General features: G+C 38.1%; 1 protein-coding gene across 1 annotated transcript in view; it reads left to right on the top strand.

The window, feature by feature from the left end:
* The window catches only part of LOC149802974 (protocadherin beta-16-like), a 43,778-nt gene extending 19,870 nt beyond the window's left edge, over positions 1–23,908 (top strand). Inside the window, exons 6-8 of the mRNA XM_089951329.1 lie at positions 888–977; positions 1,506–1,607; positions 23,123–23,908. Coding sequence (XP_089807455.1) covers positions 888–977; positions 1,506–1,607; positions 23,123–23,191 — 261 coding nt within the window. The 3' untranslated portion in view covers positions 23,192–23,908. The remainder of the gene's footprint in view (positions 1–887; positions 978–1,505; positions 1,608–23,122) is intronic.
* Positions 23,909–27,118: the final 3,210 nt, after the last annotated feature.

The following is a 27,118-nucleotide window of genomic DNA, read 5'->3' as shown; positions in this document are numbered from 1 at the left end:
ATATATCGTGTAAATGAGGCGATTTTATCAGTTGCTTTAAGATCTAGCACCTTGAAATTTTATATTATGTTGTGTGCAGCTGGGTTGAATTGGATTTCTTCAAATTATTGAATTCAAATCATTATTTTCTCTGGAAATACAATAGTGCTCTGAAAAAATTCTTGGATAGAGACATTCACTGGAAATTTTAGTGTATTCAATTCTGGAATTATTTTTCTGTGATTCAACAAAGACTGTTGGCACATCAACACACTAGGAGCTATAACGGTCACATCATCGCCGTCACGTTTTGGATTTATTCTGGACTTGTATTAAGTGTCATTCAGGACTTAACATTTTTAGGACTTGTGTCTATAATTTATTATTATTTTGGGATTTAATTCACAATACCATAAGTTCTTTTTTTCTTCTTCTCATTTTCACTTTGTATTCAAGGGAAATAAATTATTTGTAAACATTTTACAAAGCTTGTTGTCTTTCACTCTTTTCTGTTACTTATTTTAAGAGTATATACTCGTAGCAATACACACAGATAAATACGCACGCACACACGCATACACACATACATACATACGTATGTACGTACATATGTACGTGCATGCATGTATGCAAGCGTACGTATTTTGTAGATGAAACAGATCAGTTAAAATTACATTTAACGTTTGTAACTTACACATTTAGTTAATAATCATATAGTTATTGTCAAAATACACCCAGTTATATCTCAATTGGAGATACATTCTGAAATTTGCTAATAAACTCTTGAAAATTTAATTTTGGACAAATGCTCAATCGAAGAATACATTTTGTTTAAAGGATGCACCATTCACAGAATATTAAGAATTTGTCAAGTTGCTTCTTTGATATTTATCTTGTTTTATTCACAGGTTAACGCAAACGTTCGTCTATACATTTTGGACGTTTGTGACGAAATCCCACAGTTTGACAAGCCTTCGTATACCTTTGATATAGATGAGGTAAAATCTAGGCTTAATCAGTCAACAAAGTCAGTAAATTATAAAAATAAAACTCTGTATTACATTTAATACTTTAAAGTTTTAATGGCTGTGTCAATTACTATTTACCTGGCACGTATTACAAGGATATCTATTAAAACATTCGCAACCACAATATTCATACACATGGTATTCATGGCAAAAACAGACAACACATAACAAAAAACATACAGTAGCATGGTAATTATGGATCACAGAGGGATACAAATAGAACATTAGACTAATCTGAGCGCATACATTGAAAGGTGTTGGTATTGATAATAATTCTTCTCGTCAAAATAACTACTTATAATTATATAAGTGCACTGCTTTAGGATACGTCTTTGAATAATATAATGCATTTTTAAAAATTCAAGCGATAAGGTAAGAATTTTGTTTAATTTTTTCATCACATACTTTATACTGTCAGTCTTATTGTGTGCTCGTAAAAAGATTTACCCATTTTTGGTGAATGGAACCCAAACTTTAGCTCCCTCTGCCCATTTTCAGAATAAAATGAACGGAACGAATGCTCGATTACTGGTCTTCTCAGAAATTCATGCCACTGACAAGGACAACGGCAAAAATGCTGTTGTCTTTTATTACATGACGGTAAGATTATTATTATTATTATTATTATTATTATTATTATTGGTAGTAGTAGTAGTATTATTATTAGTAGTAGTAGTAGTAGTAACCTTTGTACACTTTAGATATTAGATTCTTGATAGTTTTGGTCTTAAGCGTGTTATACTTTACGTGCTACTCTAAAAACCTTGATGTATATAATCTCCTCCTATTTTTCTACAGTACACTATATGACCTCTTGTAACACGTCGTGTGCTCAGTTCCGGTTTGATCCTTTTTCTGATTTTCGGTGCAATATTATAGAAACTCGTGTTGCGCATGTCATTTCTTACTTTTAAGACTGATTTCTATTGATATCTAGGTCTTTGTTTTGTGTGGAATAGTTTACTATTATTATTATTATTATTATTATTATTAAAGGATCTCAAACAGGTAATGAATTATTATTGAACTTTAGAAACTAGCAAAAGCTGCAAATTATTCAACGAGTTTCATAAGTTTAATTTAAAGCATTACCATTTGAAATTATCTTTATCACATAGTTTTTATTTTGGCGGAAATAGTTCACAGTTGAAAGAAGAGTAAATGATTTGGTTTATTTTGGTTCAGACGCTTCAGCTTTCAATTGTTGCGCGTAAAAATCATTTGAAAGTAGTATTTTACAAATTATAATTCTCTGCGTAGGTTCGAATCTCGGATTCGGCCAATGTGGGTATGTGAGAAAGCTTGCCAGTTGCTTCTCGAGCGTTGGTGGTTCTTTACGCGGATTTCCCGGGTTCTTCCTCCACCAATAATACTGGCCACCATGTATAGCCTATCGTGTGCTGAAAAATGGCGTTAAACCCTACAACAACAACAACAACAAATTATAATTCAAAGAGCAAATGTCTTTCCAAATCAATAGACCATTCGACATAGATAATATCATTTCTTCAGCACTAGATGTCAAATGGAAATTAATTTTTGATGTCACATAGTTTACTCGGGTTAGGTTTTACGGCCCATATAAATCGATTTCGATGAGAAGGTTTACAATGTTTCTGCTTAAACAGTCTCGCTTTCACTAATGTGGATATTACCGTATATACAATATTTGATACGGCAGAACCATAACATTCCAGTTGCGGATTTTTTAGCATTGTTTTATGGGCCGCTTAAAGTGTCTTTGATGAGAAGACCGCTTTATAAAGCTTAATTTGGAATAACATATAAGATAGAACCTAACACCTGTGCTCTAACTTCCATGTTTTAGAACTAAAAATACAGCTCCACCTGCAGCGCCACTCCTCATACAGTGCGCGTGTAGTTTCACTCGACAAGGCCAGCGACACTAACAAACGAACGAGAGAAATGAAACTAAAGTAGTAATTCATCGAGAAGATAACCATAACGACTTTTTAATAACCAAAAGCAAATAACTCTAATCCTCACATAATGCTTGTTAAACTGACCCAAACGAATGCTTTTAGGCATGGAGACTGGCAGACAGACAGTGACAGATGCATTACATCAGAGAATATACGTAACGTTCCAGGCACAAATAATATCCCACACAATTAACTTACAATAACCACAGCAATTATTAAAACAAAAGACGTCGTCGAAAACAAAACTGTAGAATCAATGGCAAGCACTGTCTATGTTTTGTCATTTCCTTGTTAATACAGTGAGTACATGTGTATACTCTGCATTTCTTTTCCCTATTTATATGTGCTTTCCACAAAATCTTTCCTTATACCTGAGTGGTTTTCTTCCGTATTTCCGTTGTTGTGTCTATTTTTTATAGCGACATTATTCCATTCCTCTTTCCTTTTTTTTGTAACGCTTTATATCCAACATGGCAAATATTTTCCTACGATTTCACGTCGAAATCATCGTTCTTGTTACTTGTTGCTTATTCAAACAAGACACTTTGCTACGTCTTATGACGACTGGGAATCTTCTCACGCATGAAACCCAGTTATATCATTAAATTAGTGAGGGAAATTTCAGGATATACAGTGGAGGATCGAAACTGTGTGTCAGGACCCGTATGTTGGCTTTACTGTACAGAGTTTTCAGACATAAATGAGTTTTTGTTTTAATATATTGGAGAATCGTTTGAGATCTTTAAATACCTTGAAATCATTAAAAGTTCGCTTCAACCCTTCGTGCATAGAATGCATTCAAAACTTACATTTGGATGACATCTGAGGATTTTGTAATGGCCGTAATACATATCGTAATGTCCTTGGAAACAAGGATATGAACCTGTGTGTTAATGATTGGGTATTATATCAGACACTGATGTGAGTGAAAGGGTTAGTTATGTGTATGATGACCGATTTTGGCTAACCTGACAAGAATCTGACATATAGCTAAAATTGACTATAATAAAATTCTTTACTTAAAAACATAAAGACCTGCAAATTACAATTGAATATAAATATATAAAAATGCAGTTAACGTACTGTATTGAAACCTTTCATTTGAACAAAAACGTATATGTATTTATATCTCGGCTTTTAAATAATCAACGGATTCTATTTTCAACTGCAAAGTCACGTTTTCTCTACTTAATGTACTTTGTAATGCGAATCACTGAGAGATTTTTAAAACAATTTTGCAATAAGAATTATTACCCATCAATATATAAAGTCATATCGAACTAATATAAGCGCTTCAGACATTATGATTTTGAACTGAGTGTTCAGTTGACTATGTAAATAAGTTCTAAAGCCTAGTATTTAAAACAGGCATATTGGTGATTTCATCACGTTAAATAATTTGTCTATTATAACCTTTCAGCAGAGCTTCATTGGGCAGATGCATGCAATACTGGAAATTGCATAGGAAGACGAAATTATAGACTCCGATTGGGATTTTAAACGTTTTATTTTAATGAAATGTCATCAAACAATGTCATCCATCGTTCGCTATTGAAATATTGTGCACATCAAAAAGACAAGTTAATTTTTTTTCAAAGTTGCTTTCGTCAAATTTTGAGAAGGAAAATGGTCGCTTTCGCTTAACAGGCTTGAGGCAGCTCCTCTCGAGTTTTGTGCTGTTTTTCACCGTACATGTGTTTCATTAATGTATTCGTCTACATAATTGTTGTCATCATATATTGGCTGTTATATTGTAATCTGTTTTTATTTATGTTTGTTTCGAAAACGAGAACTAATAGCTTTTTTCTCATTCTTCTTACCTCACTGCTACAACCGCCATTGTTGTTGAACATTGTCGTAGTCACGAGATACTGGTTGTTTTAACCGATTAGGCTATGATATAACAATTGCATTACATAACTACGTCTCGGCCCTCCATACTATACTGTGCACTAGGCTAAATGACCATGGACTAACTTCATCTTCACTTTAATGAGAACGGCAGCGAGAAAAAGGTTGCAAATCTGGTCAGCGTAGAATATGATACAAACTTATAGTTATCTAATCTTTTCCATTTCCTTCACGGCTATTTGAAAACTCCGCCGTCAATTTTATTCAAATTCCTCCTCAGTTGTTACCCTTTAAGTACGAGCAACAACTACACGTCGCATTTTTCAAGGATCACAGTACGATCACAGGAAAAGCCCAAATATATAGTTAACTTTATCTATCATCAGGATATCGGCATCTTTTTCCTGACAGAAACATGCCTAAATTCATCAGGCGATGACCTGAAGTACGCGGATCTAACAACAGAAGATACTCAATTAAGTTGTTCCCATGTCACTGCCGAGGACGTGGAATTGCTGTAATTGCAAAGAACTTCATACTACACACTCCACGTCTCAACGACGACGTAACCTTCAACTTCGATCAAGCATCGTTTGAACAGGTTAAAACCACCCTCGCAATGAAACAAGGGTGCGTTCCTTTCTGCTGCCAAATCTATAGTTTTGGAGCAATATCCTTACATAGTTAAATATAGAAAGTCAACAGGGGTATTCTGATTATTTTTGGAGATTTCAACTTTTGTTTTCACTGTCCAGAAAACCCGTGCATTTCAGAACTTTTGTTCTGCATTCACGTTTTAAAAGTCAAACAGTTTTTTTTAGCCAAGCCACCCATAAACATGGTCACCTTTTCCGACTGGAGGTTTCATATGCCTCAAGATAATATTCATAGTCTTCATTTGGTGTCCCACAAACTTACATTGAATCACTTCCGCCTTATATGCCATCTTGATGTATCAGTCCCAAATCATCCATCTTTGTTTGCTATTAAGAGAAACCTCCATGTGGTAATTATAACGGAACTGATGCTTGATATCCAAGAACACGTAAGAACATGTTTGCGTCCCACAGCTGAATAACTTGATAGTTGATTGCGTTCATTACTTGAACAACATGCCTCAGTAACCCAGCAACCCAGTGTAAGCCATCCATTCATAAATGTTCATCATGGTATAGTGGCGTCAGGACCCTTGGTTCCATTGCTCTAAGAGAGGTTTTGGCTTTCTTCAGGTCTTAAAATTATTAACGAAATCTATAAAGCCCCTAAGAAGAATGTCACATAGTTCATCCAGCGAAATGCACCGACTTCAGTATTCAGATCACTGAAAGCTGTTCATGCAAAAAGCTGTGTGTATCTGTGTGTGTGTGTGTGTGTGTGTGTGTGTGATTTGGATTCTTTAACATATTTGTAACAGTTCTTCTCAGTCATATCACTACGATGTCTGCAGTGCGGCCGATTATAATAACATCAAGCACTAGGGCATCATGCTGCATACATATAGCATCATGTCCCACCCAGTCACATTACCCTGACACCAGGCCGACCAGTCCTAACACTAACCTCTTAATGCTGAACGCCAAGCGAGGCAGCTGCTATTACCATTTATAAAGTCTTTGGTATAATTCGGCCGGGGCTCAAACATAATTCAAGTAAAGCGGGCGCTCTAACCTGTTAGGCCACCGGAGCTGTCGTAAATCGCTTGTCCATATTACCAAGATGCTAAGGAAAGGAACAAATGTACACTAATTTCAATGAAATCTCTCCAGTCGACCTTCCTGATATGTTCACAAATTTATTCCATGACAAAATGCAAACCATTTAAAAATCATACAGCATTTCAAAGCCAACATATAGCCTGTCTCAACCGATTTCTTATGTACAATCAGGTGAAATTGATCCGGTTTCGACATCACTGTTGCGAAAGTGCTCAGATTCAATATTGCTTTCGCTACCGCTTATTAACGCATGACTTTCATCCTCTGTATTAACACAATTTTTCAAATCTGCCAATGTGTTGAAGAAACACAAGTTTGATCCTAACAATTTAAAATACCTTCCTGTTTCTAACTTCTCATTCTTGTCAAAACTCTTTATAACAAATTCTGTCCCTAATTGTATTTCATCTGAATCTGAGTAGTTATTATATCTATTTATATTCTGCATACCGTCCTCGCCACAGTTCAGAAACTCCCCTTTTAGGGTAGTTAATGACCTCTCAGCTTTGGACAGTGGAAAGGTTACAGTTTTTACCCTCTCTGAATTTATCTGCAGAATTTTACACAATATACCACGTTCTTTCGCCTGGCAACCTATAATGAATTGCCTCTGAAAGCTGGACAGAGTGATAATGCGATGTACTTCGAAAATCATCTAAAAACTTGTATATTTCGATTGCAAGAACAGATACAGGATTTAACGATGTTTCATGAATTTTTTCAGCATGCATTGTTAAGCAAGATATTTTATGTTTGAAAAACTGTAAGCAGTATATGGGGCCACCCTAGCGACAATGGGAATTAGCATTACAGAACCCCTTGGGCCACTCTAGCGACAAGGGAAATTTAACATGGAGAAAACCCTGGGTCACTCTAGCGACAAGGGGAATTGAACATGGAAACTGAACATGGGAATGTCACCTGGGGATCAGTGGGAATTAAACATTGGTAACGTCATAGGTTTATAGGGTCAAAACCTTTTATAGGGTGAAATGTATTTGTAGGGACAAAGGGTTGATAGGGACAAACATAGACATACAGAAACAAACAAATACACATTGAAACACATAGAAAAGAGGACAGAAATATTCTAAAGAAAGACTCACAGATAGAATAGAGACTCGATAAAGAAAAGTCTGTTGTATGGGTTCAAAACATTTATTCAAGTACATATATACATGGGCTCTCTGGCCTGTGCTTTGGTCTAAGCGCTATCCATTAAATACATAAACATTTGAACATAAAAGAAACATATTTACGAGTTGTTTAGTTATTGACTCTAGTAAACTAATGTTTAAAATTAACGTTCACTCCTTTCTAAAATCACTTCATATGCAACGAATTTACATTAAATGTTCGTTTATAAGAAAAAGTTAAAACAAAACAAGTAACAAACAATCAAATAAGAGAAAGTTCGTGTTTGTCTCTCTATCCGTTACACACGTTGTTTAAAATCTGGTCAGCTACCACTTGTGTCCCAGCATAGATGTTTCCGATCTCGTATTCCCTGTCAGTCGTAAATCTGCTGTTACGTCCATCGTGCTAGGTACACTTATCGGTAAGCAGATCAAGAGCAGTGATCGTCTTCTTCCCATGGAGGTACAACATATGCCATATGAATAGTCACTTTTCCATCGGTGATGTCAAATTTTTCTCTCACCGACCGCACGTCTTCAATAGCCCTCAAAAGTTTGGAAGAAGTTATTTCTGCAGGTGTGCTAAATCCGAGACATACAGGCGAGTTCAAACTGTCGTGATACATAGATAGGCTCAAACGACCTTCATCTTTGACTTGGCAATGACATTTGAGTTCCTCTAACAGTGAGTCAAGTAGATCCGTAATGAAACCTGATACTTCCTCGGCTGGAACGTCAGACGCAAAGTCTTTAAATTTCACCGTGTAGGTGTAAGTTGTCGTTCTAAATTTTCTCGAGGTCGCTGTCTGGGTCATTTGGATGCTAAAATACTTCTTTAGGTCTATTGAATCCTTTCCCTTCTTGAACGCACTTTGCTGTGACGGTATGGTGGTGAAAGAGGTCAATGATGTTTGTTCCTTCTCTTTTTTCTTCTGCGTAGAGTTATTCATCTTTCTCGTCGCTTGTCCTCGCAATGAAGTGTCGTTCTTGGAAGTCGTCCCTTTTTATACTGGGTGATATCAGCATGTCCATAAGGTAAAGTTTTGTGGTCTGGAAGTTTCACTGGTTGCACGTAGTTTGTCATGGCATTAGTACATAACAACTAAGATGTGGTATTGCATTGGTGATGTGATCGTGAGGCATAGAATCACACCCGAGTTTCTCGTTGGACTTGAGTCTTACGCTCTATACTTGCTGTTTGAAAGGATTCATTTTTGTCGATTGGTCCTGGTAGTGACAATGAACTATTGGTCTTGGACGTTGTCCCTTTTTATATGCTGACCAATATCGATGTGACCGTACGGCGACGTAAAGTGATTGGGAAGTCTCACTCGCTTCTGGTACACGATTTGATAGATTTTTTCCAGGGGTCGACTGACGATGTGGTGAGTGGGTAAACGTACAATCTTGTTCGGTTGGTGAGTGGTCACTTTAAAGTTTCCATCCTCTCCCGATTGCAAGGCTTCTTTCAATACCCCAAAGTTGACCACTCGACTGGTACGATAATTCAGAGTCAGTCCTTTCACTTTGCACTCCGTGTGCACTTCTCCTTGTTTGTCCCGGTATTGGTAGCCGTAATTTTTAGGACCGCCACTCGCGAAACTTAGAATCTTGTCGTCGGGGTGTTCGTCTGTCCAGGCTCCTAAACGGTTTTCTTCGATGTTAGGGTGTTGCTGACCCGGTCGATCGATGTAGATGCAACTGTCCGTGTCAAAGTACAGGACGCGTTCCCCTAACAGTTCTAAAGCTTCGTACAATTTTAAGCGAGCATGAGCTGTCACGTAAGCCGCAATGATGACATTTCCAAAAGGGTCGTCTTGTACAAAGTCCAGATCTTCTTCGTAATTGACCAAGATCAAATTCTCTCGAACGACGTCCACGTGTTTTATGTATTTGGTTTTGTCGTGAATCATCTGGAAGTAGCGGGAAGGTTCTGTCAAATATTCCGTCTTGGGTAAACACGGTCGTTGTGCCATTTTACCCCACAAGCAATTTAACATCACTTTGGCAAACGATCGCCTGCCTTCGTTTTTCTCGATGTGGTCTAAAGAGATGCCTTCTTGTTCATAGTATTTCTCTTTGAATTGTATTTGGTCTTCGGGAGTGTGACACCAGGAAGGATAGCCGCTGGCTTTTTGTTTCAGTTTCAAAAAGGCATCCACGTAGTCAGCGAAAATGCCTTTCTGACTGGGATCACCCTTGTGGTATTGTTGTGTCTTGGGAAAGTGGCAAATTTCGTACACTTCTAACAGTTGGTATCCCATGTCCAGAGCTTTGAACAATTCTACGCTGACCCAGGTTCCCGTCAAGGCACGTTCTTCCTGGGTGTGCTGACAAGGTTGGTCTTGGTTGCACGTTTCGGCACAAGTACGGCACAATGGAAACATCAGTTTGCCTTGACAATGGTGAGGTAAGACGGGATGGTATAGGTTCGTGGGAGGCAAAACTTTACACTTGATCAAGCCTTCGTATTGTCGAATGTTTTTCAGGTCGATGTGTTCCGTTAACAATTGCGGGTGCCCTACAGGAAAGCGACAATATTTGCACACGTAGGGATACAGCGAACACACGTCCAAGTATTTGATTTCTTCTCCTTTCTCTTCGTCGGCTTGGTACAGCAAACAGGTGGCATTGGTCCTTCCTCCGTACAAACTATCCCTCGGGTTCAGCGGGTCCATGAACTGGTAACTTTCCACGAGGCGTTTAAACTCGGGATCGGTTTTCATACGGTGATCGTACTCGTGTTCCCACATTTCCACCACTTGGTATCCTTCCTGTTCCAACTTTAGGCGCCGCTGACAAGTGTCCTGGTACAAGTCTTCCAGGGTTCGTTGTAAAAACTGATTTTTAGTGCTACGATCAGGGTAACAGACAGGACATCCGTGAAATAAGCAACCGTTAAACTCGTACACGATCTTTGGGTTTTCTAAGTCCCAGCCATCTACCGAATACGTTCCGATGGTCTTTTCACCCCCTCCGTTGCTGGCATGCTGAATCCATTTGTTTTCCTTGTCGCACAAGTAATGTAACCAACGTAGGGCTTTGACCGAGTATTGACGTTTGACAAAGTTGGTCGTTTGAAGGCTGATGACAGCCACGGTGTTTTCAGGCATGAATCGTTGTCGATACACTAAGGAACACGCTTTGGCAATGGTGCAAGCTTCTTTCAAAGGATCGACCCCTCCGTGTTCCATGAACAGTTCTCGAAATTTTCCACAGCAACGCCGTAAAATGTCCACGTCGGAACGACAATACTTTAGCATTTCTTCCTGAAAGTCGAAAGGGTCCGAGGCGTGAGCCTGGTACCAAGCGTAGAAAGCTTCTCGTTGTTCGGTACGCATGTTGTCGGGGTCGTAATAGTGAGCCTCAGGTAAATGGGGTAGAACGGCGTGTTGATTGGCTTCCGTATTGAAAAAGTGTGTAAAGTACCCTTTAGCCATTTCTGTCATTCCAAACGTTTTAGGCATTCGACTCAAAGGCATGGCCAAATAGCTCATCGAATCTTTAAACTGTACTTGTCCCACTTGCATGAAAATGCTTTTGGCTCCGTTCAAAGTCACTTTAGGACGTTCGGTGCCATGTTCCGTATAGTATCTGAGAAGAAACTGTCCATCGTATCCGGAGAAATTGTGAGCCATCACCGTGGCATGACGATGACAATCTCCGTAACGTTCGATGTCCTCTTGGCTCCACGTCTTGTCGATGGGGTCTAAGACCCATCGAGCGAAATCGGCTAGCGTGTTCGGCCCCCGAAAGATTTTTTCACGTCCTCCAGGAATCTTGCTGCAGTGAGGGCAATGACTGAAGATAGGTTCTTGAATGCACTTCTCGCACGCTCGATGAGCCACGCAGAAATTAGGAATGTGAATGCCAGTCTCTTGCATGCATTCGAAATCGAAAAAGATGAAATTGCTTTTCTTCTTGTGACCATCCTCTTTCTCTGGTTGGGGTTGGTATTTTTGCACGTAGCATTGGTGTTTCAAGTCCACGATGTGATGACAAATGTGACATTTTTTTTTCCTGAACATACGTGTGCCTTGGTACTATTGGTACGTATGCCTTGTCCACACGTAAGGCACAATCTCAGCAGTTGACAAGCACATTTCTGCTGTGAACCTTGCGTCTTCAGATGTTGTTGGTAACAGGCAGGGCTGACAAACGTGCGCAGATAAGCAGGACAATGCAATGGTTTTTGCCCTTCGCTCAGACAGGGTGGAGAGGCCAAACATCCTCGGCATTTCGATCCACAATGTTTGTGTTGCTCTCGATTATTATAACCACGGTCACATTTCTCACAGTAATATCTGTATCCCAGGAATCCGGGGATGGCGGTAATGGTATCGAAATGTTCATCGTGATAATAGACATGAAGGTATTTTCCGTCCTTAAAGTCTTGGCCTCGAAACAACAGAGGTCCGCGCACTTCTTGAGGGTGCACTTTCAAGGTGTATCGTGGAGCTAGGGCATCTTGCAATTTTTGCATCTCAGGAATGCCACAGGGTGTGTCTTTGGACAGTCCGGCTTGTTGTAACAGGAGTTCTGCTTCATTTCGTTGTTTGGCTCGATCGGATCGTTGAATAGTTTTCCAGGTTCTTTTCCATTCTACCGTGTCGTTCTTGTTGGCATAGGTTCGTCCCACCACGATGGCACGGGCTAAACACATCTGGTCTTGAGGGTTGTTAATTCGGACGAGACTTGTTTTGGTGTTGCGAAGGTCGTCCACCAATAAGACCTTTTTGCATCCAGTCCCTTGAGGAGGAGAGACGTGGGCCATTTTCAGTGTGGCTTTACCATCGGTGATGTCAAACTGAGCATTAGATTGTTGTACGTGTTGAATCTTGTCCATGACTTTGGAAGGGGTTAGTTCTGCGGGTCTGCTAAACTCGATCCAAACAGGGGATTTCAAGCTGTCGTGATCTATGGATAGTTTCAAGAAATCGTCTTCTTTGGGTTGACATTGTCGCTTTAGTGTGGTGAGCAAAGAATCCCACATCTCGGTGATAAACCCTTCTGCTTTCTCCAATGGTACGTCGGACTTGAAATCTTTAAACTTCACCGTGTAGGTGTAAGTCGTGGTTCTAAATTTTCTAGAGGGTCGCTTTTCCGTCTCTCGAATGTGATAGTACTTTTCAGGGTTAACTGGTGGACTTTGGTTTGGAGTGGGCTCTCTGTGTCTGGTCGCAGACGTGGAAGGTGTTGGTTCAGGTTTGCTCATGTCTTCGTTTTGAGCGAACACTTCTTTTCGTGTGTGAGGCGATACGTCACTTCGCTGCCTCTTACGTTCTTCTTCTCTCTCACTGAAATTGTGCGATCGTTTCATCTCGATTGCTGATTCAGAAATGATTTAACCAAGTTCATTCTCTCCATATATACCCTCTCTACCTCTTGTTGTCACAATGACTTGGTATATTTCACAAGGGCAAGTGAAAGCCAAGCATATAGGAGCCCAACGACAGCGGTGTGTCTTAAACACCTCATGCATCTTGATGACCCTTCGATTCAAACCCTACCACGAAAGAAAAAAGTTGCAAGAAAAAAACCCAGACAGTTGGTGTCTTCAAGAGAGCTAGAGACGCCGGCACTGTGTCGCTGGGACACGTACGTACTCCAGAAAACTACGCCACTCGACAACGTTGTCTCCTTCTCTCAGTCACTTCTACTTTGTCGCTGAATACATTCTACGAACCCTGTTTTAACACACGTTTCTTCATCTGATATTTTTAAAAAATATACTAAACTCATTTTTAAAAGAACTACCCTTTTTCGACAGCAGTGACGGCGTCTCCTCCTGCTGTTACCACTGTTGCTGCACAAAGATGATCTTTCCTTAAGATCAAAATATGAGACAGAGCAAGTAAGTTGTGAAGTTGAGCGGAGGTGTCTAAACAACAACTGTCAAGCCCCTATGTTCCATTTCTGTTTGTGATAATAACTTGTGATACTTCACATTTTCTAAAGTGGAAATCTTTACAAACCGTACAAAAGTTATATGACTTTGGCTTCTGACAGTTGTACAGACTCTTCACTTTATAAGTGTCACGAGAAAATAGTGTATCCAAGTTTTACCATTTTCCAAAACACCCACACACTTGCAACGTGACCAGAATCTGTACTTCTTTATTTGTGGATATCCAACAGACCCGTCCCAGCATATATAGCTGGTTAAGAACTGTAGGAATATCACCTCATTTTTTTCAGAAATATCAAAGCTTTTATGTGTATCTTCCCTGTTCCACCCTTTATTAGTGCTTAGGTATATTCCCTAAAAAAAAAAACAATTTGGAACAAAATTAAATTTTGAATTAAGGTTTCTCTCTGTTTATACATTTTTTTTCAAGTTGTTGGTACATGGCATATGACATCCAAATACTTTCTCAAACTGAGAGGCATTTCTACACATGTCATTGCCTTTGTTAAATTCGGTTTTGTTGGTTAGTCATCGTTAATCTTTAATTCTATTTTTATGATGTATTTCTTTTTTGCTAGAAGATTTAATTTATTTATGTTGTTTAGTCTGTTGCTGCAAAAAAGAAAATGCATGTATCTATAGCAAAGTGTTTAAGTTTGTTCAGTTTTTTATTTCAAGCTCTACAAAAGGTACCAAGTTTGTCTTGCAAGGGGATTGAAACTTTAAGTTACGCGGACGTGAAGGAAAACATATCTTTGTTACTACAATTTGCTGTCTTTTTCTTCGTTTTAATCATGCTTGCCTTATATCTTTTTGTTTTAGGATCATATTCTTCTGATATAAATACATACATCAATGGATAGACAGCTTAGGTTATCATCCTTGAGGTTCACTGTACTTTTAGTTTCTTTACTTCATACAAACCCCAAAATCACTAGCTTGAAGGGAAAAAAATAACAAAAAACTGACACCTGGTACTGTAATACATCTGTCTCTGTTGATGTGAGTGTGCTTGACAAAATGTTTGAGTAAGATTAAAAATGTTTGTCAGTTTCAAAACTCGAACCAGTACTGTGGCCGTTTAATATTTTCATGTGGCAAGAAGAAATGGTACAATACGCAACAAAGGGATTGTACATTTACACTCCAATCTGTCTGCACTGCAATGGTAACAACGCTCTTGCGTTGACATTATTTTGCCACACTACCTAAGAAAAAACAATTCATCACTCATCATAAACGATTTCATTGGCTATACATATTTTCTTACCGCTTTCGCTTCGAATTGACTTCAGTACCTTTTCGCACAGTGACAAGATCGGACGTGTTTTTTGCTTTTTTTTATTCTGCGGCTGGTCGCTACACTACTTCCTCTGAATTTACAACCAAACATTGTGTTACGCATTGTAAGTGACTTCATTGGGCCAACCGATATTTTACACTTCTGTCTCTATTCATGTGAGTGTGCTTGTCAAAATGTTTGAGTAAGATTAAAAATGTTTGTCAGTTTCAAAACGCGAACCAGTACTGTGGCCGTTTAGTATTTGATCTGGCAAGAAGAAATGGTACAATACGCAACAAAGGGTTTGTACGTTTACACTCTCCAATCTGTCTGCATTGCAATGGTAACAACGCTCTTGCGTTGGCATTATTTTGCCACACTACCTAAGAAAAAAACAATGCATCACTCATCATAAACGAATTCATTGGCTATACTTATTTTCTTACCGCTTTCGTTTCGAATTGACTTCAGTACCGTTTCGCACAGTGACAAGATCGGACGTGTTTTTTTTTGTTTTTTTTTTATTCTGCGGCTGGTCGCTACTCTACTTGCCCTGAATTTACAACCAAACAATGTGTTGCACATTGTAAGTGACTTCATTGGTCAGTCGATATTTTCCACCGCCTTAGCTTCAAATTGGTTTCACTTGTTATTCGCACCGCGAGATGATCAGACGCGTTTTTCTGTACCTGACCATTAGTCACTTCACAAACAATAAAACTAACACACAAACGATCACGCCATGTGCGACTCATGGAAATTATGTTAGTCATGTTACGAAATATATCACGACTTGTTTGGATGTACTTTTCTGTGGTCACTCTTTAATCACATGCGTCTTCAGTTCACTCTTGTGATATTTTTTAAAGGGTGTATTTTTTCTATGGATGTGATTGTTATGTTCTATATGTTCTTTTATGTTTTCAGTGATTTTACTTTATATCTGTATTTTAATTTAGATGTATAGACTATGTAGTCTGAAATAAAGAATTCTTATCTTATCTTCTGTAAGTGGAATGAGTGTTTCTTTGAAACTTTCATAAGGAAAATATACCGTAAAAAAACAAACGTACGTGTCGTGATATTTTTAAAGTAGGAATACATGCTTTCTCTCTCTCTCTCTCTCTCTCTCTCTCTCTCTGGTTTTGATTTATACCCTAATGAAATATGTTCCCGTTTGAAGATACCTCTCCAAAATTGTGATCAGTGGTCGCCATAATTATGCGAACTGTTCCGTTTGTCATCTTATTTTTTTCAAAAGTTTACACTCTAAAAAATTGTAGAACGATTTTTTTTCTTCCATCAGTAAATCTTTGGATAAATTAAAAGCTTGAGTTTGCACAATTCTGGTATCTTAACTTTATCCTATTTTAGAACTGCAACATGTCACGGAATTTTTTTTCTTCTAACATTAGATTTACAGTTTTTCAGAAAAAAAAGACAATCACACGGCTTTTTCAAGAATGAAGCAAGCGACATTGCACTGTATAACCCTGCCTATGGTTAACTCTGAATTCTAAAGTCAAAACATGGGTTCAGGAAAAAATGTAACAATGTTCGTCTTAGGAGGAACACTTGTTCAGGGAAAAAAAATTTGTCATCACATCGTGGACTTGAAACACCAATGCTACGTGCAAAAATACCAACCCCAACCAGAGAAAGAGGATGGTCACAAGAAGAAAAGCAATTTCATCTTTTTCGATTTCGAATGCATGCAAGAGACTGGCATTCACATTCCTAATTTCTGCGTGGCTCATCGAGCGTGCGAGAAGTGCATTCAAGAACCCATCTTCAGTCATTGCCCTCACTGCAGCAAGATTCCTGGAGGACGTGAAAAAATCTTTCGGGGACCGAACACGCTAGCCGATTTCGCTCGATGGGTCTTAGACCCCATCGACAAGACGTGCAGCCAAGAGGACATCGAACGTTACGGAGATTGTCATCGTCATGCCACGGTGATGGCTCACAATTTCTCCGGATACGATGGACAGTTTCTTCTCAGATACTATACGGAACATGGCACCGAACGTCCTAAAGTGACTTTGAACGGAGCCAAAATCATTTTCATGCAAGTGGGACAAGTACAGTTTAAAGATTCGATGAGCTATTTGGCCATGCCTTTGAGTCGAATGCCTAAAACGTTTGGAATGACAGAAATGGCTAAAGGGTACTTTCCACACTTTTTCAATACGGAAGCCAATCAACAAGCCGTTCTACCCAATTTACCTGAGGCTCACTATTACGACCCCGACAACATGCGTACCGAACAACGAGAAGCTTTCTACGCTTGGTACCAGGCTCACGCCTCGGACCCTTTCGACTTTCAGGAAGAAATGCTAAAGTATTGTCGTTCCGACGTGGACATTTTACGGCGTTGCTGTGGAAAATTTCGAGAACTGTTCATGGAACACGGAGGGGTCGATCCTTTGAAAGAAGCTTGCACCATTGCCAAAGCGTGTTCCTTAGTGTATCGACAACAATTCATGCCTGAAAACACCGTGGCTGTCATCAGCCCTCAAACGACCAACTTTGTCAAACGTCAATACTCGGTCAAAGCCCTACGTTGGTTACATTACTTGTGCGACAAGGAAAACAAATGGATTCAGCATGCCCGCAACGGAGGGGGTGAAAAGACCATCGGAACGTATTCGGTAGATGGCTGAGACTTAGAAAACCCAAAGATCGTGTACGAGTTTAACGGTTGCTTATTTCACGGATGTCCCGTCTGTTACCTTGATCGTAGCACTAAAAATCAGTTTTTACAACGAACCATTGAAGACTTGTACCAGGACACTTGTCAGCGGCGCCTAAAGTTGGAACAGGAAGGATACCAAGTGGTGGAAATGTGGGAACACGAGTACGATCACCGTATGAAAACCGATCCCGAGTTTAAACGCCTCGTGGAAAGTTACCAGTTCATGGACCCGCTGAACCCGAGGGATAGTTTGTACGGAGGAAGGACCAATGCCACCTGTTTGCTGTACCAAGCCGACGAAGAGAAAGGAGAAGAAATCAAATGCTTGGACGTGTGTTCGCTGTATCCCTACGTGTGCAAATATTGTCGCTTTCCTGTAGGGCACCCGCAATTGTTAACGGAACACATCGACCTGAAAAATATTCGACAATACGAAGGCTTGATCAAGTGTAAAAGTTTTGCCTCCCACGAACCTATACCATCCCGTCTTACCTCACCATTGTCAAGGCAAACTGATGTTTCCATTGTGCCGTACTTGTGCCGAAACGTGCAACCAAGACCAACCTTGTCAGCACACCCAGGAAGAACGTGCCTTGACGGGAACCTGGGTCAGCGTAGAATTGTTCAAAGCTCTGCACATGGGATACCACTGTTAGAAGTGTACGAAATTTGCCACTTTCCCAAGACACAACAATACCACAAGGGTGATCCCAGTCAGAAAGGCATTTTCGCTGACTACGTGGATGCCTTTTTGAAACTGAAACAAAAAGTCAGCGGCTATCCTTCCTGGTGTCACACTCCCGAAGACCAAATACAATTCAAAGAGAAATACTATGAACAAGAAGGCATCTCTTTAGACCACATCGAGAAAAACGAAGGCAGGCGATCGTTTGCCAAAGTGATGTTAAATTGCTTGTGGGGTAAAATGGCACAACGACCGTGTTTACCCAAGACGGAATATTTGACAGAACCTTCCCGCTACTTCCAGATGATTCACGACAAAACCAAATACATGAAACACGTGGACGTCGTTCGAGAGAATTTGATCTTGGTCAATTACGAAGAAGATCTGGACTTTGTACAAGACGACCCTTTTGGAAATGTCATCATTGCGGCTTACGTGACAGCTCATGCTCGCTTAAAATTGTACGAAGCTTTAGAACTGTTAGGGGAACGCGTCCTGTACTTTGACACGGACAGTTGCATCTACATCGATCGACCGGGTCAGCAACACCCTAACATCGAAGAAAACCGTTTAGGAGCCTGGACAGACGAACACCCCGACGACAAGATTCTAAGTTTCGCGAGTGGCGGTCCTAAAAATTACGGCTACCAATACCGGGACAAACAAGGAGAAGTGCACACGGAGTGCAAAGTGAAAGGACTGACTCTGAATTATCGTACCAGTCGAGTGGTCAACTTTGGGGTATTGAAAGAAGCCTTGCAATCGGGAGAGGATGGAAACTTTAAAGTGACCACTCATCAACCGAACAAGATTGTACGTTTACCCACTCACCTCATCGTCAGTCGACCCCTGGAAAAAGCTATCAAATCGTGTACCAGAAGCGAGTGAGACTTCCCAATCACTTTACGTTGCCGTACGGTCACATCGATATTGGTCAGCATATAAAAAGGGACAACGTCCAAGACCAATAGTTCATTGTCACTACCAAGACCAATCGACAAAAATGAATCCTTTCAAACAGCAAGTATAGAGCGTAAGACTCAAGTCCAACGAGAAACTCGGGTGTGATTCTATGCCTCACGATCACATCACCAATGCAATACCACATCTTAGTTGTTATGTACTAATGCCATGACAAACTACGTGCAACCAGTGAAACTTCCAGACCACAAAACTTTACCTTATGGACACGCTGATATCACCCAGTATAAAAAGGGACGACTTCCAAGAACGACACTTCATTGCGAGGACAAGCGACGAGAAAGATGAATAACTCTACGCAGAAGAAAAAAGAGAAGGAACAAACATCATTGACCTCTTTCACCACCATACCGTCACAGCAAAGTGATTTCAAGAAGGGAAAGGATTCAATAGACCTAAAGAAGTATTTTAGCATCCAAATGACCCAGACAGCGACCTCGAGAAAATTTAGAACGACAACTTACACCTACACGGTGAAATTTAAAGACTTTGCGTCTGACGTTCCAGCCGAGGAAGTATCAGGTTTCATTACGGATCTACTTGACTCACTGTTAGAGGAACTCAAATGTCATTGCCAAGTCAAAGATGAAGGTCGTTTGAGCCTATCTATGTATCACGACAGTTTGAACTCGCCTGTATGTCTCGGATTTAGCACACCTGCAGAAATAACTTCTTCCAAACTTTTGAGGGCTATTGAAGACGTGCGGTCGGTGAGAGAAAAATTTGACATCACCGATGGAAAAGTGACTATTCATATGGCATATGTTGTACCTCCATGGGAAGAAGACGATCACTGCTCTTGATCTGCTTACCGATAAGTGTACCTAGCACGATGGACGTAACAGCAGATTTACGACTGACAGGGAATACGAGATCGGAAACATCTATGCTGGGACACAAGTGGTAGCTGACCAGATTTTAAACAACGTGTGTAACGGATAGAGAGACAAACACGAACTTTCTCTTATTTGATTGTTTGTTACTTGTTTTGTTTTAACTTTTTCTTATAAACGAACATTTAATGTAAATTCGTTGCATATGAAGTGATTTTAGAAAGGAGTGAACGTTAATTTTAAACATTAGTTTACTAGAGTCAATAACTAAACAACTCGTAAATATGTTTCTTTTATGTTCAAATGTTTATGTATTTAATGGATAGTGCTTAGACCAAAGCACAGGCCAGAGAGCCCATGTATATATGTACTTGAATAAATGTTTTGAACCCATACAACAGACTTTTCTTTATCGAGTCTCTATTCTATCTGTGAGTCTTTCTTTAGAATATTTCTGTCCTCTTTTCTGTGTGTTTCAATGTGTATTTGTTTGTTTCTGTATGTCTATGTTTGTCCCTATCAACCCTTTGTCCCTACAAATACATTTCACCCTATAAAAGGTTTTGACCCTATAAACCTATGACGTTACCAATGTTTAATTCCCACTGATCCCCAGGTGACATTCCAATGTTCAATTTCCATGTTCAATTCCCCTTTTGTCGCTAGAGTGACCCAGGGTTTTTCTCCATGTTAAATTTCCCTTGTCGCTAGAGTGGCCCAAGGGGTTCTGTAATGCTAATTCCCATTGTCGCTAGGGTGGCCCCATATACTACTACTGTACATTAATATAATGCATATCATTTCTGCCACACAATTAGGGTCTTCCATACCCTGAAATTCCTTTCACCCGTTTAATGTTAAGTATTAGAAGACTATTAGTTGTGTATAATTATGCATGCTAAAAGTGCTTAAACCAAAAACGTATTCATTGGCAGAGGCTCGATAGCTGTATGAGCAAACATACATAAATAACCCAAAATTGATAGACATGCGTTAATTTGTTAAAATAAACAAAAACGGATGGTTAGAGCTTGAAAATTCATCTGACCCACAATACAATCCTTATAGGTAAGAAACACGGGAAAAGCTCCAGTTTAATCCAACGATTGGGCTTGTCGGATTAAATTGGTTTATAGCGCGTGCCCTGTTCTCTTCATATGATACGCTGTCAAGGTTGTACGCGGGTCGTAGCAATCAGTTGAAAGTCGAATATTTTAGGCACCATTTTTTTAAATATATAGAAAATGCTCGTTTTTCTTGTTTCAGGCATAACTAATATTGGAACACACCATGAAGCGTAGCAACACATGAACAATATTATTGAAATTTCTCATGCAAAATGTAAGGATATGTATGTGTGTGTGTGTATATATATATATATATATATATATATATATATATATATATATATATATATATATATATATATATAGTTGTGTCTTATTCTCGAAGTAAAAACTTCCTGAATACGAAATTTTCTTTTATGTCAACATATCTTACTTAGTCGAATACACTATCACACATTTTTCTTTCATATTATATTGAAAGAACAGTTGGTGGATATACACTTTGATACAATACTCAGATACAGACATCAGCTTTCTTTAGCGCATAATTAGCTCGTTCTTAGTGAAGCCCAAGTTTGAGTCATGTGTTATGATCGTATATTTGATTATTTAAAAGTTTGACTTAGTTATGGCCTCATCTGTGTTGCAATCTCTTCCTCCTGAGCCAAGTACTGTTATCACTCTTCAAATATACTCCCTCCTTGAAGTTTTTTCTTCCTTAATAGAATTATGCTGTAGAAGTTATACCTTATTTTAAGCGTGAAAACGTTTGCTGAAACCCGAAGTAGGGATTGGAGCAGGACGGTTCAATTCTATTCCGAGTTTATAGGCTAACGTGTACACACAGCAGACCGTCTATTATCATTATTCTATCATGATCAATTACTAGAAGCGTAAATAATATAACAAATTTCTACACAAAGGACACTGAAGGCATGTAAAGCCCTGTACTCGTGAAATTCAAATTTTGGAGTACAGCTGACGTTACGAAAATGCATGCCGTGAGAATAGTCAAAAACACGAATGTGAATTTCCTGCTCCGAGAATTAATTTATATTGACAAACTTTTACAGTCTGAACTTGCTTGTATCTCCGGTTTCTCAGAAGAAGCTGTATGCCAGTTGCCTTTGGAAAAGTGCCTCATTTACACGAAAGAGTTGTATATGTACGAACTTGAAGTGAATATTTTTGGTTTACATATGGTAGTTGTCTGGAGGTTAAAATTCGTATTTGATTAATTTCTTCGACGGAGCGTCAACTAGTTCTATTACAGTACTACTACAGTTTCTACTACTACTACTACTGCTACTTCTACTACTGCTGCTACCACTACTACTACTACTACTGCTACTACTACTTTTTTGAACGTTCCTTCTGTATCGCTAGTTTTAACATTATATACTTTTTGATGGAGACGACGATGATTTTATTGTTCTTGTGACCTACGTTCTTGTTTTTGCATTGTTTTTGTTGGTAAAAGTTAACAAACGTAGAAAAAGAAAAAAAGATGCAACGCTACTAATATTCGCATGGTTTGATGGGTCCTAATTTGCGACAATGTATCAACATGTAATAATATTTAAGTATTCTACATATATTTCTCACTTTGTTAAGAATTAAAGTAATATTTTAAATATTGCATTATCTTTGTTTCAACCTACGCAATGCTGGCCGATTATTTGATAACGCGAAGTCAATGCGTTACAACGTAGTTCGCTTTCACAGAAAAATCACACTCCTTAAGACTGGAATCAAATTAAATTTTCGTTTACCTGCAATGATTGTTTTAAAATCATAAATGTTCATGCAAAGTTTTAAAAACAAAATAAAATGAAAAATCTGTGAAGGAAATGTTTTCGTTTCTTTACATGAGAACTAGACACATTTACGTGAATAGCTGGAATTTTCCCTAAAAAACAGATAAATGTGAATACTAAAATAATAGCATTTAATATAAAAAGTCAGAATTGATCCTTCTAATTTTAGCTCTCTACTCATGTTTCACTTTTATATTTGCAGCCGAAGACAGAGGTAAGATCTCTCTCTCTCTCTCTCTCTCTCTGGAGTTCCTCAAAACTCTTTGTCTAGATAACTAAACAATCGGTCTTTTTCACCTGTTTCATGCATGTATAAGTTTGATTCTCGAGCAGGTAGAAAATATATTTACCGAGAATGTTACCATCTGACACCAGTACATGCCATAAAGTGATACTTATCGAAATTTAGGAAGTTAGCTGTGTCTTTCTCGTACCTGATTGTCGTATTATTACAAAAGCTGGCGACTCTGAAAGAGGCGTTGACTTAGTAAGAATATTAACGTGACATTGCTGTTAACAATGTACTTTTTCAACGCCATAAATTGCGACGATTATTGCTGAGTATTTAATAACAGTATATTGTTTCTCTCTGTTATGGATTTATGGCAGTATGTCAGATCCTGTGGAGATATTGCGATCAATCGACCATTGTCTGTCGTACTCTTGTTTATTTAAGTCCGTACATCAGCCCGTCAGTGCGTCAGCTTTGTGAGGAATAATAATATATTTCTATCCATACCTCTGTATTTGTTCAAAGGTTTCTGAAACTTAGAAATGGATGGAAACGGACTCTTTTTAAATGCTTGTCGTTAGATTTCAGAATTCTTGTTCGATGACACATGGGAAGTTTTTATCGTTTGTGATATTTATTTCGTCTACAGCACTGTCACCGATGAATATGATCAATTCTGTTTTAAATTTTCACAGGTGTGCATAGCACTAACAGCAAGTGATGTTGCCAGCAAATGTCATATTGTGACAAACGACATTTTTGTATCTAATAGGGTTGTTTAGCGAGCTGTAAATATTGCATGATGTAATTTACTCATTAGGTATCATGCCATCAGCCATATTGCTTCAAAAACATATGATACAGCGTTCAGTAAACTTTATTGCTGCTTTCCTCTTTATCTAAATGATAACTTGTGTACATTGTCCAAGAGTGTCTTTAAAATAGTTGTTGTGAAACAATGTTATGGAAATTAGACTGACTTTGCCAGCCTCTGTGCATTGTTTCACCCTGCAAAGATATAATAATAATAATAATAAAAATAATAATAATAATAATGTATTATTATGAGTAATATTAGTAGTAGTAGTATTACTATTATTATTATTAGTAGTAGTAGTAGTAGTAGTAGTAGTAGTAGTAGTAGTATTGTTCCTACTGCTGTCAGTTTAAAATATTTGAATGTGAAGTACAAGAATAATGTATATTTTAGTAATAAAAACCCTTTAAATTCGACCTTAACGTCCACACCCATTGGGAAATTCTTCTGATTTTAAGTGACAGTAAAAAGTGTTTTCCCTGTGTTAGAGAACAAGCTACTTCATAATTTAATTGCTTTATGTTACAGACATGGTACGAAGACTGAACGGCCTTGACTCATAAAAGATTAGAAGTACACATATTAATTTTTACAAAGCACTTTTAAAAAAAGTGATTAAACGATACTATGTGGATTGAAATTCTGGTTGTGTTGGATGTGTGGTGGTGGAGTCTAGCGGGGTGCATACGTCCTTTTGTAACCAGTATGTTTCGCACGCAGCATATCTACCAATGCTTTTCTATTGTCCGTTAGCATTATCTTAATCTAAAAGAAAAGAACTACTAATATTTCTAATTATGTAATATTAGTATCAAAATGAAAAAGAAGTCAATTTAATATCGTTTAGAGAACAATAGAACAGTAAAGTCAGAAATAAATATATAACGAATCCAAAATGAATCTTAAAAGAACAGTTTGTTGCATAAGTATCATTGTGCATTAAATCACAAGACTAGGTTTACACATAGCGTTTAAGAGATTTACGAAAAGAACAGAACAGTCGTAGTTTAAGGTTGTTAAACAGCAAGAAAATATTTACAAAGCAATCAATCAGATTAATTACTATTTCATTTATTAATTATTTTATAATTTTGATAATGGTACTCGCGGCCATATTATTATCCAAAATTGGAGCTACATGCTAATTTTAGTTATGAGGTAGTGATTTGTGTCGTCACACGAGTGCCACTGCTAAACAACCCTATGCAGTCTCACTTGTGACATTTACTGAAGTTATTGTTGTTCTTACTCTTCTTTGTTAATTTTGATGTCCCCTGCCATAAAATAAGAAATATTCGGTATTTGCTTTTGCATTTTCAAAATGACTGTACACTCTAGCACTTTTCTTTAATTGATTTTTGTTTTATTTATCGTGAGTTGAAGTTTCAAGGATGAGTTCATTCGATCCCTATTTACACGAGTTTGGAACTTGGTTGAATTTGTCACAACTAATCAATTGCTCTTTATGAAAATTCAACTTTTTGCGTTCAAAGTATAAACAAGATTCTATAGTACCTACCTACAAAATGCTAAGTTGACTCCATCACTACCAATTCCAAACTTTTCGATGTCATTTAATTAATTAGGTAAAAATATCATACCAAATTTGATCACCAACTCAGCTGGATATACCACAAGTATTTGTTGCGAGGAGAATTCACGTATGGTCAGATGGACACGTGGACTCACGTATAGAAAGAGATAATCGTTTAAATATATTCGCGAAAGTTCGCATAAGTTATAACAATAACGTAAACTCGGGACATTGTAAAGTCGGAAATTTTAATCTAAATAGACGTGACATCTGTCGTTGAAACTATAAGAACATAACATTTTATGTCACATACAGGCTGAGTGTTGACAAAAATGTCGCTGTGTAATACTTGTGTCAACATTGCAGTCAGTATCAACGGTAAATGTAGTAATGTGAGAATTACCGGAATTAAAAGCTCATGTAAATCTTACAAACGCTGGTACTTATCACTTTAACACATCTGTGACAATGGAGGACACGTACTGTGTTATCTTCTTGTGCTACTCTTCGCCCGAGAAGATATACATATTCGGTAGTTGCATTAGAGACGCTAATGGGCGAAAGAGTGAAATGCTTAAATGATCGAACGATTGAACTTTTCAATCGAAAGTTAGATTTTTTATCTTAATATGTAGGCTTACAAACATATATAGGTAAAATGGTGCAGCCGATGAAAGAATAATAACATTTTCGACCTACAACTATAGATTCAAAATGACTGATTTTTTTATCACTTTCAAAACATTGATGATATATATTGATTGACCTGTATAGTGTTAACGAAATGATGTAAATTACTTTTCATCTATATAGATAATGTCTGAATAAAACTGACAGACCATTCATCGGATGAACGACATAACTTGTCGTAAAGAAAATGTGCAAAGAATGCTGCTTGCGTTACGTTTCCTATTATTTCATAAAAATCATGCTTGGAAATCTTGACCATATTGCATTCCGAACTTATTTAAGTAACACTTAATCTGTCAAGTGAGTCAATTGCATTAGAAGAAGAAATGTTTATAATGATCCCTAAAGGTAGAAAAAAATGAAGACTTTAATGAATTTGGTGAAACGTAACCTTGTAAACATTTTTGACCTCTCCTAAAAGGATGTAAAAGTCTTCGCGATCAATTATATTTTTGTTGTGTAAAGCGATGTCTTCGGGAGACAAACAAACAAGACAATCCTGTATATAGTTTTGTCATTGACGAATTAAAACATTACCTATTGGAGAAAGAGAGAGAGAGAGAGACATGGGGGTGGGGATGGAGGGGGAGTTTTATGTGCGAAGTTACTAAACATTACGGTTTGAAAGTAATCACGTTATCATCATTAATTTTGCCACGTCGGTTGCATAATTTGAAATATAACTATTTCCCTTCATTCTTATTCTGGCGATTTGTTTTTCATTGCGAAAAATATACTGTTTCCACTTCCATTAATAACTAATTAATTCAGTTTGCAATTTCACTGATTTATATTATAATTAAATGGAACGCGCAAAGAAACAGAGGAATAAACATATGCAGATGCAGAGGAGTAGAGTAGGTAAGTAAATTGTTATTTGGTTGTTAGGTTAGTGAATAAGGTCATACTAGCATTTAATAATTAA

The sequence above is a fragment of the Sinohyriopsis cumingii genome, chromosome 3 (genome assembly GCF_028554795.1).
Source record: "Sinohyriopsis cumingii isolate HCF-2022 chromosome 3, ASM2855479v2, whole genome shotgun sequence".
Taxonomy (NCBI): domain Eukaryota; kingdom Metazoa; phylum Mollusca; class Bivalvia; order Unionida; family Unionidae; genus Sinohyriopsis; species Sinohyriopsis cumingii.
Note: the sequence above shows the minus strand (reverse complement) of the source record. Positions and strands in the feature narration are given on the sequence as shown.